The sequence below is a fragment of the Lucilia cuprina genome, chromosome 2, assembly GCF_022045245.1.
Source record: "Lucilia cuprina isolate Lc7/37 chromosome 2, ASM2204524v1, whole genome shotgun sequence".
NCBI lineage: Eukaryota > Metazoa > Arthropoda > Insecta > Diptera > Calliphoridae > Lucilia > Lucilia cuprina.
In genome coordinates this window covers 49,667,224-49,684,762 of record NC_060950.1, presented here as the reverse complement: position 1 = coordinate 49,684,762, position 17,539 = coordinate 49,667,224, and the positions used below count along the sequence as shown (strand labels likewise).

The following is a 17,539-nucleotide window of genomic DNA, read 5'->3' as shown; positions in this document are numbered from 1 at the left end:
ATTACTTATGGTTTTTGACATATATGTAAACCAAATGCAAAAACAAAATACATGGGAAATGTTGTTGTTGAAGAACTGCCACCACCTTATGTGAATTCATCTTGAACAACATTTTACATTTTCTGAATTGAATCAAGGTATATTTATTTTATAAGGTAGTGTTAAGGGCGAATTCAAAAAAACTTGGGCGAATCGAAATACAACACTGTACAGTATTTGTTTTTGTTTAGGCGAATTCTGGTGTAGGCACAATGTCAAAAACAGCTGATTTATAATATGAGGCGAATTTGTAAAAATTAAAAAAAAAAGTTGTTTGTAAATAAAAGATTTTTTGAAATATAATAAAATTGTTAAAATTCTTCGTAAGTAGCCAAAGAATTTGTCCAGCGTTTAGAAAGTTGTTTAATGATTTTCCCTATTAGGAACACTCTTCGGTCTAGACAAGAAAATGCTAAAATAACGTTTGTCGGCTGATCAGTGGAAGGCTTGTTTGCAGCAGAAGGACACAAAGGCTCAACAATTATTTATGGATATAATTATTTTAAATAAAATAAAAGCACACTTTTAAATGTCAAATTAAAAATATAAACAAACTTTGACATTTTGCATACATTAACCAAACGTAAACAAAGTTTGACATTAACTCTACACCGCGGCGAAAAAACATGAATGTGAGCAAAAAATAGTCAGCTGTTTTTTTTAACACTACCTTATAAAATAAATATACCTTGAATTGAATAATGTTTCTTTCAAACGAAAAATTCTATTCCGTCTGTGAAAAAAGTCGAAAAGTCGATTTTGTTAATAAAAGTCGTAAAAAGTCGAAAAGTCGACTATTTATAAAATATATATAGTCGCAAAGTCGAAAAATCGACTTTTCATATAATGCAAAAAGTCGACTTTTAACTAAATACAAAAAGTCGACTTTTCTTTTCAACTATAGAACCCTAAATAGCTACGTAAACCAGGCTAATTATCAGCTGATTGAATAACACTACCTTATATGAATTCTCCTTGTTATTAATTGTACGCTGTTTCAGTCTACGCCGTTATTTCTAGTCAACGCAGGCCTCTTTAGAAGTGACGTGTAATTTGGAATATAAGTTTAAAAACTGATAATGTTTAAAATTAAAAATGAAAGTGCGAATAAATGCATTTTTTTAAAGAAATTGGCTTTGACGTTGTTAATTTTACTTGTAATATTTTCATTGCCTACTTTTTGCACGAGTCACAGCCACAGCAATGAAAATCCAAGTTTTAAGTACTCCCGTGAAGCCAATGAGAACTTTGGAAAGAAAGGAAGTGACTATAATGAACATCACAAACATATTCATCATGATCATAATGGACACGGTCAACATATATATTCACATGCTACAAAACAGCAAAATATGCAAAAACAGGGTAAGGCATTTTGGGCAATTGCTTCCGAAGTGTGTACTATTACTAATGTGTTTTTTTAGATATGACTGAAATTTGGTTGTATTCGATGGGGTCGACTTTATTTATTAGTGCTGTCCCATTTTTGCTTCTATTTATTATTCCACTGGATAACAGTAATGAGATGCGACCACGTCTCAAAGTTCTATTAGCTTTTGCATCTGGAGGTCTGTTGGGTGACGCATTCTTGCACTTAATTCCACACGCTGCGAATCCACACCATAGTCATGGACATTCTCATGACAGTTCCCATGGTCATTCTCATGATAGTAGTGAAGCCCATGATCATGACCATAGTAAAGATACTGCAATAGGATTATGGGTTTTAGCTGGTATTATTGCATTTCTTACAGTAGAAAAGTTGGTACGTTTGTTGAAAGGAGATGAGAATTTCAGCCATGGACATAGTCACGGGCCTATTAAAAATAAATCCAAGGAAGTAAAAAAAAATACTGAGAAGACTATAGAAAAATCAAACAAAAGTAACACAAAACAAAAAGAAGAGACGGTAGAAATATCGGGATATTTAAATCTGGCAGCAGATTTTGCTCACAATTTTACGGATGGTCTTGCAATTGGAGCTTCATTTTTAGCTGGAAACAGTATTGGTTTGGTAACTACAATTACTATTCTATTACATGAAGTACCCCATGAAATAGGTGACTTTGCTATACTAATAAAATCAGGATGTTCTCGTCGCAAAGCCATGCTTTTACAGCTGGTGACAGCTCTTGGTGCACTAAGCGGAAATGCATTAGCATTGATAGGTGTCGGAACGGATGCTGATGCTGCTCCTTGGGTGTTGCCTTTTACAGCTGGAGGTTTTATTTATATTGCGACTGTCAGTGTATTACCAGAGTTATTGGAAGAATCAACAAAATTAGGTCAATCCATAAAAGAAATTGCAGCATTATTGACTGGCGTTCTTCTTATGGTATTCATTGCTAATTTTGAATAGATATAAATCTTAGAATAAAGTAAATAAAAAATTGGTAACTTTACGATCTTAATTTTTTTTATCATTTGTACAGTTTTTATACCCTATACCATTTAAGTGGGGAGGGTATATTGGGGTTGTGCTGATGTTTGTAACGAACAATTATATTTGTTTTGCAGCATTATTGACTGGCGTTCTTCTTATGGTATTCATTGCTAATTTTGAATAGATATAAATCTTAGAATAAAGTAAATAAAAAATTGGTAACTTTCCGATCTTAATATTTTTTTATCATTTGTACAGTTTTTATACCCTATACCATTTAAGTGGGGAGGGTATATTGGGGTTGTGCTGATGTTTGTAACGAACAATTATATTTGACCTGTACCCACCTTAAAGTATACCAATCGGCTTAGAATCATTTTCCGAGGATAAATCAATAAAATCGGTCCTTTATTTCAACTTACCGTTATTTCACCATAACTTTACTAAAAAAGTTATTCACCCATATTTTGCATTTCGATTACGTTTACGCATTCAGTTACGCATCGATCGAAAAAAGGTATTCCAATAAAAACAGAATCGTAAGAAAAAGAAGAAGCAATTCCATTTCGTTTCAATGCTTTACGAACGTGTGTAGTCTGCGTTAGATTTTTTTCGTTATTCAGGTTGCACAGTTTACGAGGGTTTTGAACGTTTAAATGAAAAGTCTTTTTTTTTAATGAAGAAGCAAAAGTAATTTCTACTTATATATTTACCCCCTTATTGACAAGCAAAATTTTTATTTTATAAAAAGTTTATAAAACAAAATTTCCATACAAAATCTATTTTATAAACCGTCTTATTATGACAACGACTGAACCGAAATTTATGAAATTTGAACCACACACTTAAAGACTGTCTTGGAAAGCATTAATAGTCATTTTTTGAAATATCAATTAGAAAGCGGAAAATTAGTACACACTTTTTCTCTGCGTCAATGAATATTATTTATTCTAAAGCCCCTTCACACAAGTAATATGAGAAGGATACGGATGCGATCGTATAAACACGATTTGTAATAAAACCTTACTACATTGAGTAAAATACTAATGGAAAATTTTTATGTAAACTCAAAAAAAGTGAAACCGCTGTTTCCATTATTTTTTGAAATGATTCAAAAAACATCATTTCATTAGATCAGGGATGTATTTTTATGTAAACACATATAAATAAGTGAAACAGCTGTTTCCATCTTACTTTCTTATTGTTTTTTACCAATCGTGTAAACACAAAAAATATAAATCATACAACTTTTATTATCTTTTTTGAAATACGGATGGAACTTCATTTTAATTTTTCATTAGACTTAACGTACGTAAAGTGTGTGAAGGCTCCTTAAACAAATACATATATTTTGGTTTTAGCTTTCTCAAGCCCAAAGAATTTTGAAAAAGGAGAAAATGTGTGGTTTTGGAAATATTTGTGAAATTTTATCTGAATTATATAGTTTGAATGTAGATTTAAATTTCGACATACTAATTTCAGGGGTAAAAGCAAAGACAATAATAATTGATCTATAGATTTAATATCATAAATCATTTAAAATCTCGGGCAACGCCGGGTACAAAAAGCAAGTATACTCATATCTCGATAAAAGGCTGCAAAACCAAGTTCTATACTAGACTTGATGACCCTCACAAATTCTATGTTTATAGGGCCTCATATGACCCTAGCCACTATGAAAAGTCTCAATCAAAATTTCACTTAAATGTCCACAATTTTATTCAACAATAAACGGTTAAGTTTATCTTGGGCTAGGTACAATTGAAATTAAATGTTTTATTATGACAACTAAATCACATTTTATTTTTGTAAATGGTGTAGGGTATTGTATGGTCGGCCTCGTCTGGCTATAACTTCTTACTTGTTTATATTATGATTTATTATGGCCTCCGGTAGTTTAAGGGTTAGTGTTCTAGTCTGGTAGACCGGAGATGGTGGGTTCGATTCCCACCTGTGGCACTGTTTGAGGAGCGCACAACAGGCCCGATTGAGGCCTAGGTGTATTTCTTCGGATTTGATGTGTACACATCCTCCTTTCAAACTAACTAACTATTATGATTTGAGATATATTAAGCCGGTTACACATTCCGATTGGAATGTTTTCAATTTCGTTTGATATTTTGATATTTTAGACGGCAACGATAACCTGACCTGAGTTTCGAATATAAAGATTATTAACTAAAACGAATTTTCGAAATAAAAAAACATCGATATTTTAAAATACTTTGAACCCTAGATAATTTTCCAATAATACGTGTTTTCGTTAAAATCCCCAAACAAAAATGTTTAAAAAATTATCTATGCTTTAAAATTTCTCGAGGGTTCGTTAAAAAAAAAGTAATGAATTACTTTATCATCACAAGTTGTATATTGTACCTACTAAAGTGTAGTAACAGTGATTGTGAACAGATCTTTGCAGCAAGTCATAAGTTTATGTTCTCAATGAAAAAAAAAAACAATCAAAACAATGTCAAAAGATAAAAAATCAAAAAATATTAAATTAATTAAACATGCGAAGTAAACCAAATTAATTTCTTTGAAATCTCAATTCTTTTATTTTTTTTATTCCACATTTTAAACTAATAAATAAACTGTTTTTAATAAAATTTTTGTTTTTGTAAACAGCTGTTTGTTTTTGATTTCAGTGTTACCACTTTATCGTTTTTTATGCTAAAATCGTTTGAATTTTTGTTTATATATTGAAATAAACAATTGGCAACACTAATATTTCTTACTACATTCGAAAAACATATAAAAAATTGTCGTATGAGTTGTATAGAGCTTTTCCATAGAAAATACCAACAACATTGTTATGACTATTGTAGCAACTGCTGAATTAAACAAATATGTCAGTTGTAAGTAGTGTTGTCAGGTTAGCCTTTTTAAGGCTAAATTTTGCCTTTTTCTAATTATATCTCACAGAATCGGTTTGATCTATTGAGTAATTTTTTTATGGAAATAAATGAAAGTGCCTCAACAAGTAATTCTGCTGCCAAAGATAACCTCAAAAATTCTGGTATACCCACGAGACGAATATTTAGTATTCCGATCGTTTTTTATAATGTTAATGTGTAACGAACCATTTCCCGACGAGCCTTATCATTCAAAGGAGAGTGCTACTAATCAGTCCGGCCGTGCTCAGGGATAATGGGGGGATCTTTTCCTCTGATAAGATAAGGCGGTTCGTTATCTCAAAAATAAAAAAAAATATAGTAGCAAACAAACCCTAGAATCGACTATAACAATTTTGAGAAAGAGAAAAAAAATCCTAAATAGTGATGAATGTAAATGAGTCCTGGTTCGGAATAAGTATTAGCTGAAATTCTACTCACTCATCTCTTAACCCACCCTTAACCTATGCTATTCAAAATAAATTCCATGAATAGCCCTAATTTACTTTTCTAACTAAACAGGTCTACATTTTTCGCGAATTAATTAAATAAATTAGAAATCCATATTAAAGAAATATTTAATTCAAAGTTAAAAATGTATATGTCATTATATATTAAAATTTTCAATAACAAAATTCATAATCTAATAACAATAACAATAAAGCAAGAAATTGAATTTAAAGAAAGTGAAAAAAAATAAATCTAATGTCAAACAAAATTTGAAACATTTATTTAAAAGTTAAAATTATGTAAATTAAAAAAATCTAAGAATTTAAAAAAATTTACAATATTCTGATAAAAATTTAATCAATTAAAGTAACTCATTAGAAGGGAAAATGGTGTATTTAGTGTTCAATTTAATGTTGAATTATCATGTCAATAGCATAATATTTATAATTGATCAAGTATATATATTTAATTTATTTATTTTTTTTTTCTAAGTCAAATTTAAAATCATCATATATATATTTTAATAATATATTTTATTAAACTCATTAAATTATGTTTTATATTAAATTTGCTTCAAAATTTGGCTTAACTTTCATTTTCTTCATTTGTCATTGTCTTGATGCGTCCTAAAGAATGTTATTATTGATTTTAGACCATCGTTGCACTTCTCAGATAAAATTTCAGCAGATATAATTCACAAAACAGTTGCCAGGTTGCAGTTAAAATAATAAGTCCATGGAAGGCTCAATATTTTATAATGTCACAAAATTTACAAAGCAGCAAAATAATTATGAGCACATCTATCTCATACGTCTGAAACTAGATTAGATGTTGTGGTTTGCTTGTCTAGCTGCTGACCCTAGTCCAAAAGTTAAGTGATAAATTATTCTTATCAATTCGTCACAATAGCCCAAGGAAAAATTTGAAAGGATCTCCTGCCTTGGCTCTTCTCGTAAAAATTTTAAAATTTTCCTTTTTTTTTCTCCTTTTCTCAATTTATCATTTTAAAAAAAAATTATTTTCAAATAATTTTATTTTCTTTTTATTTTACGTCTCTCTCAAACAAACAAATTTTCAAAAAGTCCCTTTATTTTTCATTTTATCTGACAACCAAAACAAAACCATACTCTGATCAAAATATAAAATTAAAATTATTTTCACACAAAGTAAAATGGACAAGAGTATACTTCTCAAATTAAAGTCGCACGGCCTCACAAATGTAAGGAAATTAGTTGACCAGTTAAAAGACAGAATAAAAGACCAACAGTAGGCTATACTTTGCAAATTTTTCTGCGGACATGGAAATGATAGAAATTTTAAGGGTACAGAATATTAAATCGTATTCATTTAATCCTCTAGAATTAAGGAGAGTTTTAGTGATCTTATGAGGCTTATATCATTTGACAGAGGTGTCTGAAATTAAAAGTGCTCTTGATGTGGAATTACCAAATACAGTGACACAGGTTTATTTATTGTTACGTTAGCCTAAGGTAAGGAACTAAAAGCTGTAAATAAATTACGCTACATCCTGAATCAAGCTATTACCGAAATTAAAGAAAAATGAGATTCAATGTTATAGATGCCAACAATGGAGGCATTCTGCGCGAAATTGTAACACTAAGTTCAATTGTGTTAAATGTAATTTGTCCCATGAACGTGGTTCTTGTAGAATTGAAAAGGGAGAATTTACTCCAATATGTGTTAGCCAAAAGGTTAATAATAAGAATTCGTTTGCAAATCTTTTTTACACAGAGTGTTAGGAACTTTCGGACAATAAAAATTTACATAAGATGCCTCTAATCGTTGAGGAATTTATCAAGCTCGGAGAATATTTAAAGGGACTAAAAGCAATTACTTTGAAATCAAAAATTTAAAATTTTTTAAATGCATATGTATATATGAAATGGCGTCAAAGGAATATGGTAGTCTATTAGTTTTAATTATTTATGGTCCGTAATAATTTAAGTTTTGTTACATTTAACAAGATTGGTATTTGCTAGCTTAAGCGCCCAATGGAATTGGTTTAAGCTTGAGTAAGAAATGCAAAAGTGTAAAGAACTGATGCAAAAACAAAAAAAAAAAAAAAAAAATAATAATACAATTTTTACTAAAATAAATATTGAAATTATCGATTAAATTATAGGGTCTTCACAACATATTTTTATACCCACCATCAAAAAATATAGGGGGTATATTGATTTTGTCATTCCGTTTGTAACACATCGCAATATTGCTCAAAGACCCCATAAAGTATATATATTCTGGGACCTCGTAAGATTCTAAGACGATCTAGCTATGTCCGTGCTGTCATCGACAGGGGTGACATAGACGGCGCTATGTCCCCATCTAGATGGGACATAGTACGTTAGAAACTGATGGGGGTGTTCTGGGAAGTTCTTAAACAGAACCCTGGTACCCCTCAGTGTGAGGACGACGGTTGGTTTCACAATCAAGTGAAACTAATGGCTTGTTCCAATGAGCGTTCAGCATCGCTCCTGAAGCAGGCTGTCGCTCTTATCAAGGATCCGTGGGAAGGCGCTAGGCTGGAAGTGGTCTCTGTTGACGAGATTCCTCGAAGGCCTAGATCCACCGCCATAATTCCTGTGGAACCACACAAAAAGGCAGAGATAATGGAACTTCTACGGATTGGGAATCCGTAGGGAGGACGCCAACGTCACACAAGACTGGAAGGTCGTCAGGGACTCCCAACCAGTAGGAAGCTCCAGAAATATTGTGGTGATTCTGAACCAGGAGTCACTGGCTTCGTGAAAAACAGGGGAAGGTCTACTATGGCTTCGAGACGATCTTTCTCCGTGTCTACCGAGGCGACGACAAGGGATTGCTGGAACAAGATGATCTCGTTCCTGATGTTTCACTCAGTCAAAGCACCACTAAATCAACCTCTCGGCTGGTTAAGAGCTTCTTTGACGGAGTGGAACTGTCAGTTGACGAGGGCGATCTCCTTGCCTCAGACAAGGAGGACGCCAACGCCACAGTGTTGCACATTGACACAAAAGGAGGTGGTGAGAGTAACTCAAATTAATCTCCACGACTCCAAAGCAGCCTCGGCTGCTCTGCTCCTCCGTATGGGCGTAAGCGGGGAGGAGCTCGCCTTAGTACAGGAAACCTGGATCCACCAAGAAAGAGTGAGCGGACTAGGTTGGAAAAGCTATAAGCTACTTTATCAAGGAAGATCTGGTAAGATTAGATCCTGTATAGTAGCTAAAAGCAGTTTTAACATCTTCATCCTCTATAATTTCAGTGATGAAGACACCGTAGTAGCCACATGGGAGACCAGTGTAGGTGCTATATTGTTAATATCCGCGTATATGGCTCACGACCACAGCGACCAACCACCGAACTACTTGGTCCGCAGATCTATTGAGATGGTTAAATCGAAGGGAATGCCGATCATTATGGGGGCTGATGCAAATACCCACAACACTGTCTGGAGAAGCTCGGACATAAACGCTAGAGGTGAGACATTATTTAACTTCATTATATTCTTCATATTCTAAATACAGGATCCGAACCGATCTTTATTGTTTCAAACAGAAGGGAAGTTTTTGATATCACGCTAGTTAGTACTATGCATAATGATTATTTCAGGGGATGGCGCGTCTCGAACAACTGCTCTTTCTCTGACCATCAATATATCGATTTTGTAATCGCAGCAAATGTAGGGGTCACAAGACCCTTTAGAAACAGGAGAAGAACAGACTGGGAACAGCAATCTGCTTTAATCTCACGTTCGCTCCAAAATGTACCGATTATTGAGAATATATCGGACATAGAAAATGCAGTGGAAACGATAAATTACGTTTTCGAACACGCGACTTCACTGGCATGTGAACAAAAGACCTACAATGGCAGAGGCAAACCTCCATGGTGGTCTGCAGATATTGTGAAATCTCGAAGAGAATCGCGAAGGCTATTTAACGAGGCAAAGAAAACAGGGGACTAGATTTCTTACAAGACCTCAGTAAATAGATTCAAAAATCTGATAAGAAATGCAAAGCGAAGAATCCTCCAAGACCAGACGACTTCGCAAAGTCTTATCGTCAACTAGAAACCATGCGAAAACTGGACGACCAGCAGCCAGGAAACCTTGGAAGTTCTAATGGCTACGCCTTTTAAATAAGACGTAACATTCTATGCCCGACTTCTGATATCTCGGATTCTTCCCCAAAATCTGAAATTGTGGATATACAATAACAAAGAGCCTTTAATTATATGAAATATAAGCCTTTGGAATGCTCACTTTTATGCATTAACAGCTATTTTATATATATTTAAAAATGTTCATAAATTCATTATCAACCGTTCCTACAACAAATAATCAATTTGCCAGAAAAAGCGTGGAAAACTCTTTTTTTTAATAAATTATAAAAAATGTTTTTTTTTTCAGTTACAAACCCTTCCTTCTTACATCCTATCGAAAAAGAGGAAAGTTTATTATATTCTATAGCACTATAGTGGTTTAGCTCCATCTGACTTGTAATCAAACTACAAGTCAAAATTTTCCAGATAATTCGATACAAATGGGCTGATATTTCTCATTTTACCTAAGAAAGAAGTTTTTTGAAAATAGATTAAATCAGAACATTATTCCACTAGCCCTCATAAAACTGCACTCCTCGAATAGGGCTTTGGAGCTCTTAAACATGGCTTCAAGGTCATTGATTCCCTCATAAACACTACAATCAGGATGAAATTCTGCAAATCTATCTCATATAAAAAAAATAAATCAAATACCAAATTTTAATAGGATAATTTGATTTGATTCATAATTGATCCTTGCTCTCTTTCAGAAAATCAGTTTTTCACCAATAAAAATAGTATATGGAAATTAAGACAAAATTCAATATAAATGATATATTAAAAAGTAAATCATATTTTAGTTATGCTCATATCTGGTATCATATGCAATTTTTGTATTGGAAATTAATTTAAAAAATTGTTTTCGACCATATCCCTAGCAAATTAATTGTTTGTATTAAGAACTATACAGGTATTTTTATATACCTGTATAATAGCTCTTTAGGCATAATTTTATATTTCATGTAATTAAATGTACTTTATTATAGCCACAACTTTAGATTTTGGGGAAGTATCCGAGATGTCAGAAGTCGGGTAAAGAATGTTACATCTAATTTAAAAATCATCTAAGGGTAAAGTTGCGAGATTCCGATTCGCAAAAAGCTGGACATTGGGTTTAAAAAAGCTGGACAAAACAAAACAAGCTGGACATAAAAAATACTGAAAAAAGTTAATTGTGGTATTGTGTTAATAATTTCACAGTGATACACCAAAAAAATGGTCATCATTCATCTCTGGACTTTTTGATTTTTACACAAATACACTATTTGATAACCCTTAATCAAAAAATCCATAAAATATAATTTGTTGATAATATTTGTTTTGACCATAATTCAGATTCTTATAAACCTTTTTTACTAGTTTTAAACAGCTAAATTCTTAAAGGCATATCTAATTCAGTTATTTAAGATTTGGATTCCCGAGATTTATGGAGCCTCAAAAACTAATTTAAAAAAACTGACGTTGCGTGAACTTTTTTAACAACCGTAGTAGTTTCACACATTTTTTATGATCTATTCAACTATGCTATTCCCACTTGCATATATGCAAGAAATGTCAATAGTTATATCCCTAATATACACATCGTCCTTGTTTTGATTATTAGTACTATGGGATTTTAACAAAGTTTGCAGAAAAAAAAACATTTTAATTTAGCTGTTATTTTGGCATATAGCTATACTTTAGTAAAAAAAAGATTTCTTTCGAAATATGAGTTAAGAGACTTTATGGGTATATTTGACCAATTATAATACTGTGTAAAGGCAATCATCTACATTGTCAGAATCATCCAGAATTTAAAAGATAAAATAAAACCTGTTTTTCAGATTTATCCATAAAATTAAAAAAAAAAACAATTTCATAAAAAGTTGATCAGTGCACCAAAGGGTGAGTGAGAATCCAATATATTAAAATATATATTAAATTGTATACATTTTGAAACACATAGAACTTTTTGCTAACTCCTGAACCAAAAAATATATCGATAAATGCTTTTGTACAACCAGTAGAGGTACAAATTGCAATAATAAAATCGAAAAATTCCACATAGTACTAATATTCAAACTGGGACGATATGTATTATTATTTAAAAATATGTATTACAATTAAATGATTTCATTTCATTCTTTAAAATTTAGTTATATTAACATAAATTTTTTCGGTTCAGTCTTTCACATACATATTTGCATATGCATATGTATGTAAGAATTAAAATTAAATACTAAAAACAATAAAAAAATAACAATTTAGTCTAGTACATCTGTATATAGAAAATTATATTTAGCTGGGCAAATTAAATTTTAGCTTGAAACTGGACAAGCAACAAAAAAGCTGGACAATCCAGCCAAGTCCAGCCAGGCTGGCAACCCTATCTAAGGGTGAAATGTAGCTGCATTCTAGCCATAAATATTGATATATCATATGTTACGATCGGACTTAAAAAGACGGCGTAATATATGAAAAACAAAAAGGGCGGTATTTCTAGGCGTGACAAAAAAATATTTTTTATATTTTTGAAAATGTTATTCACATATCTTTAATCGTAGGTTACTGACTCAACTTTTTTTTCGACCCACCCTACTGTTCATCTAATGTCTTGGCTAATTCGGTTATATACTGCCTGTCTCAAATGGTCGTATATACCAGAACCCTGGACCAAGTGCAAAGTGGTCTTTATCCCGAAGGGAGGAAATACCTCTCACACGAAGCCAAATGACTTCAGACCAATTAGTCTGTCCTCCTTTCTTCTCAAAACACTGGAAAGGATCATTGATATACATCTGAGAATTATTACCAATCCTGACCTCTTATCAGCGTCCCAACATGCCTACTTATATGAAAGGTAAATCCGTTGAGACTGCGTTACACTCGCTAGTCACATAGAAAATACTATAGAGCAGGGGGAGTACACACTTGTTGCCTTCCTCGATATTGAGGGGGCTTTTAATAATGTACACCCTGAGTCAATAATATGGGCTCTACATGGCTTGGGAATAAACCAGCCTATTCAAGCTTTCATAAAGAGACTATTGACTAAAAAGGTCTTCGTCTCGGAAATGGGAGCAGCAAATGTCACGAAAGTGGCTAGTCGCTCCATTATTATGGAACCTTGCATTGAATCCCCTTCTCATGGAACTTAGGTCCAAGGGATTCGGGGTCATTGCGTATGCTTACGACGTCTCTGTCATAGTATCTGGAAAGTACCTGGACACTATATCGCACAGGATGAATGGCTCTTCAATATGGTAGTTAAGCCCATACTACTGTATGGTGCACTCGTCTGGTGGAGATCCCTACTATTGCATGCCCACCGAAAGAGATTTGAAGAAATACTTTGCGCATTGGCGCTAATGATAACATGTGCCCTTCGTACCACTCCATCAAAGGCTCTCTTTGTCATGATGAATTGGTTACCTGTTGATCTAATGGCTCAGGAGGTTGCCCTCAACTTACCGATTAGACATAGTACAATCGGTAAGTGGCATATGACTAAGTCTACCATAATCAACTTCCTAGGAGCAATTCCAGGAAACATTGATTACTGCACCCCCATACCATCTTTTGATAAAAGCTTTTCAGTGTCGATTCAACACAGCCCAAATGAGATGGAATCTATCCTCCGTGACGGTTCTTCACCGATGGCTCTAAATCGAGAGATGCCGTTGGCGGTGGCTTCTATATTGCACGCACTGGAACGGAAGTCTCTTTCAAACTTCCTGAGCAATGTAGCGTACTTCAGGCTGAAATCTCAGCCTGCCGGGCATCTCTAAACGAGATGGCGAAACATTCCACAGTGGGACTGTATTGGATTTCAGGTCATCGACAGATACCTGGCAATACCATCGCGGACTCTCTTGCTAAAGTGTGTTCCTCACTAGCAACAGAGATTTTGTTGGCATTCCGCTTTCGAGCTGCAAACGTTCGATTCGTGAAAAACTCTACGAGCTTGCGCAACGCAGATGATCGACTGATGCTACCTGTAGACTGGCGAGGATCATGTGGCCGTCGTATGACCCACGTAGATCACGAATCCTTATTCAGTTTCCGAGAGCAAATCTACGGAACTTAATCGCAATGGTAACTGGCCACTGGCCTTTTGGGCTCCAGAAGACTTGACCTTCCTAGTAATGACTTCTGGAGGAGCTGTCAAGATGAAGAGGAAGAAGAGAGTACTGTTCACTTCCTCTGTCAGTGTCTTGCCCTAGCGGAAAATAGACTGAATCTGCTAGGAGCCAATGTCATGCATGACTTAGCGGATCTATCTGAGGCTGACATCCGAAGGATAGACTCGTTTATTCATGCGAATAATGGTTTGGATAGGAAACCAGTGTAGTTGAGTCGAAGTGTAATAATACGCCGACCATTTTCTTTCTCTTTTCAGGTATCACAAAGGGATTACAACATGGACCCAAGTGTGCACCTTATGCGAACAGCAAGGGACAGCCTGCTAACCTAACCTAAGACCATAATTGACCCTACCCCCATATAACGTCCCCTTCAGAAAATGACTTTAACGCTTATTACTCGCTTAAAAATACAAGCATAGCGATGAAATTTGACATAAGTAAGTGTCTTACTAGCCAAAACCTCTCTATGAAATTTTTTGTGGACCGGTTCATAATTGACCGTACTCCCCATATAAGGTCCCCTTCAGAAAATGACTTTACCGCTGATTGCTGGTTTCAAAATACCAGTATTGCAATGAAATTTCACAGAAGTAAGTTTTATACGAGGCAAAATCTCTCTCTACCAAATTTTATGTGGATCGGTCCATAATTGACCCTACCCCCCATATAAAGTCCCCAAATAAAATTATTTGTATGCTCATTACTGGCTTAAAATAGGATTATAGCAATGAAATTACACAGAACTTAGATTTATTCAAGTCAAAATTTACCAAATTTTATGTGGCTCGGTCCCTAATTGACCCCCTATATGGTGTCCTTTAGAAAACCACTTTAACGTTAATTATGGGCGTAAAAATACGAATATAGCGAAGAAATTTGACATAAGTAAGTACCTTAGGAACCAAAACCTTTCCATCAATTTTATGTGGATCGGGGTATAATTGTCTCTATCCCCCATATAATTTCCCCTCCATAAAATTACTTTAACGCTCATTACTGCCTTAAAAATACGAGTATAGCGATGAAATTTCAAAAAAGTAAGTTTTTCACAAGCCAAAATGATTTTATGAGGATCAGTCCATGAATATGAATGAATACCGCAATGCAATTCGCCATAAGATAATTTTATGACTTTAATGCTCCTTAATGGCTTAAAAACACAAGTAGATCTATGAAATTTTAAATGAATAAGGAACTGAAATCTTCCTATCGACTTTTATGAGAATTGCTCCATATAGGTATGTATAAATAACCATACCCCCTATATAAATTAGCACTGTCAATAGTTAAACCCCAATTAATATCGATATATAATAATAAAATATTCAAAATATCAAAGTTCATTCATATGGCAGTGATTTGATGGTGAGTATAAAAGATTCAGCATAGCCGAATATAACACTCTTACTTGTTTTGTTTTTAATTTAAGTTTTTAATAATTTGTATATTTCATTTACAATTGTCTTTTTCTTTTTTATTTAAAACATGCAACATTTTGATAACAAACTGTGACGTTTTCAGTTGTTTTGTATGGCAACAATGCGAAGTTCAAGCTTGTACTCAAAAACATCAAAGGGGATTAATGGATGTTAAAATTAATTGTGCAAAATTTTAAAAATCTAACTGTAATAGATTAATTAATCTGGGAGGTGTCGCTCCTCATGGGTAGTTCGTCAATTTATTACGCAAAATGTTTACATGAATGTTTAAGTAATTCATGAAAAATTATAAGATTCTAACTGTTGTGGTTTCCAAGATAAACGAATTTTTGTATTTAATTTATATGGGTGGTGCCACGCCCCCTACTTTTTATCCAAAATAATCATATTGACATTAAAGTGGCTCCGACAAAATTTGAGGACTCTAAGCATATAGTAGTATATAGGCGAAACTTATTGTCAAGGACCTAAGTCCCCTGTCAAAGACCTAACTGGTGAAAATGTATCAGTAGAATCACAAAAATAAACACAGTTGTTCAAAAGGTACTAAATAAAAAATGTATTTTTTGGACGTTATTCTTTGTGTGTTATTAATGAAATTTTATATGGCAGTGAATGAAAATATTAGTTATTTATTGTTTTGAAAATATATTTTATCTCAAAACGTATTATAAACACGTCTTTTTGTTATTTTTTTGTTGAATTAAAAAAAGTATGTAAAATACTTTTTTAATTTTCAATACTAAAATGTACAGCTTTTCATTTTTCAATTTTAATTAAAATAAAATGTCAAAGAATAAAAAATATTTTTATTTCGTTTGTAAAATATAAATTATTTTCGGGGTTTTAAATAAATGAAAAGTGTTGAAAAAAATAATAAACATTAAGTTTAAGTGATAAGAAAAACTAATAAGTGGTAATATCCGCTGTAAAAATTTAAAAAAAAAAAACCGGATCAGGCGCTTAATAGTCTATAACGTTCAAACATACAAACAAACACACATTCATTTTTATATATATATAAATTAACATTGTGTATATAACGTGATTAACTTAAATCTCTTCCGGAACACTTTATATTAAAAACACATATGAAGAATTTAGCCATATAGCGGCAGCTTGTTTTTACATTATGGCTTAATTCGGAAATCTTTCAAATGTTAACAAATTAAACAATATTGTAGATGAAGATATTAACTAAAAAGTCTCTTCCGGAACTCTTTATATAACAAACCCGTATGAGGTATTTACCCAGCCGGATGCTGCTACTTTATAGCCATTCATTCATTCATAATATAATTTGTACCTTTTTTGGCACTCACTTAAAATTTGCTAAATCATCTGCCGGAATAGAATTTTTCGTTTGAAACAAACATTATTTAATTCAGAATATATTTTTATTACAAATTTTTTTATTTTTATTTTTTAATAAAATACAAATATTTTACAAAAAAAATCTTAAAATTTCATAAAATAAATTTGCCTTTCCAATAGTTTTTGATATTTACGTAAAACAAATGCAAAAAAACAAAATAACTTTAATCACAAATTTCACATCTACAAAATGAAACCAGTTAGACAATCACGAAATGAAAACAAAGTTAGACATTTACAAAATGTAAACAAATTTTGACATTAATTATACACCACGCCGAAAAATGAACATAGTTGCAAAAAACGATCAGTTGTTCTGATAATACTACCTTATAATTAATATATCTTGAGGAAATAACCTGGAGTTAAATGGAGTTAAAACAAAATATTCATTCTCGCAGTATTGCTATGGATTACTAAAGGCCTAAACACATACAATACTTTGCGTCGAACTGCAACTGACACTTAACAAGTAATATTTCTATATTTCTGTGCCGAATCTTACATACCCTTCACCAAGTATGTTTTAAAAAACAGTTTTTATTTATTTTGTATTTCCACAGGGTATACAGAGACGTCACGAGCAAAAATCTATTTTCCTCTCTTTCGCACAAAACGAATTCAACGATTTTTTTAGCTGTATTTTATATACCTCTTCTCACCAAACAATTTCAAAATCAAACAAAATCTGATTTTAGACTTTTTCAAATGTCAAAAGTGACATCTCTGTATACTTTG

At 32.8% G+C, this 17,539-nt stretch overlaps 2 protein-coding genes across 3 annotated transcripts; both read left to right on the top strand.

The window, feature by feature from the left end:
* Positions 1-1,036: 1,036 nt before the first annotated feature.
* LOC111687358 (protein catecholamines up) lies at positions 1,037-2,648 on the top strand. Of its 2 annotated transcripts, XM_046946241.1 has the most exons (3): positions 1,037-1,404; positions 1,464-2,374; positions 2,583-2,648. In XM_046946241.1, exons 1-3 carry the CDS (start codon positions 1,119-1,121, stop codon positions 2,604-2,606), a joined length of 1,221 nt encoding a protein of 406 aa, XP_046802197.1. In that variant the 5' UTR covers positions 1,037-1,118; the 3' UTR covers positions 2,607-2,648. The 2 variants fall into 2 exon arrangements, with proteins under 2 accessions (XP_046802197.1, XP_023305557.2); XM_023449789.2 differs by lacking the exon at positions 2,583-2,648 and having other exon boundaries at positions 1,464-2,450.
* Positions 2,649-8,400: 5,752 nt separating this feature from the next.
* LOC124418794 lies at positions 8,401-14,335 on the top strand. The gene is made up of 2 exons (XM_046946253.1): positions 8,401-9,240; positions 14,243-14,335. The coding sequence occupies exons 1-2, from the start codon at positions 8,553-8,555 to the stop codon at positions 14,320-14,322; spliced, it is 768 nt and encodes a 255-aa protein (XP_046802209.1). The 5' UTR covers positions 8,401-8,552; the 3' UTR covers positions 14,323-14,335.
* The last annotated feature ends 3,204 nt before the right edge of the window (positions 14,336-17,539 follow it).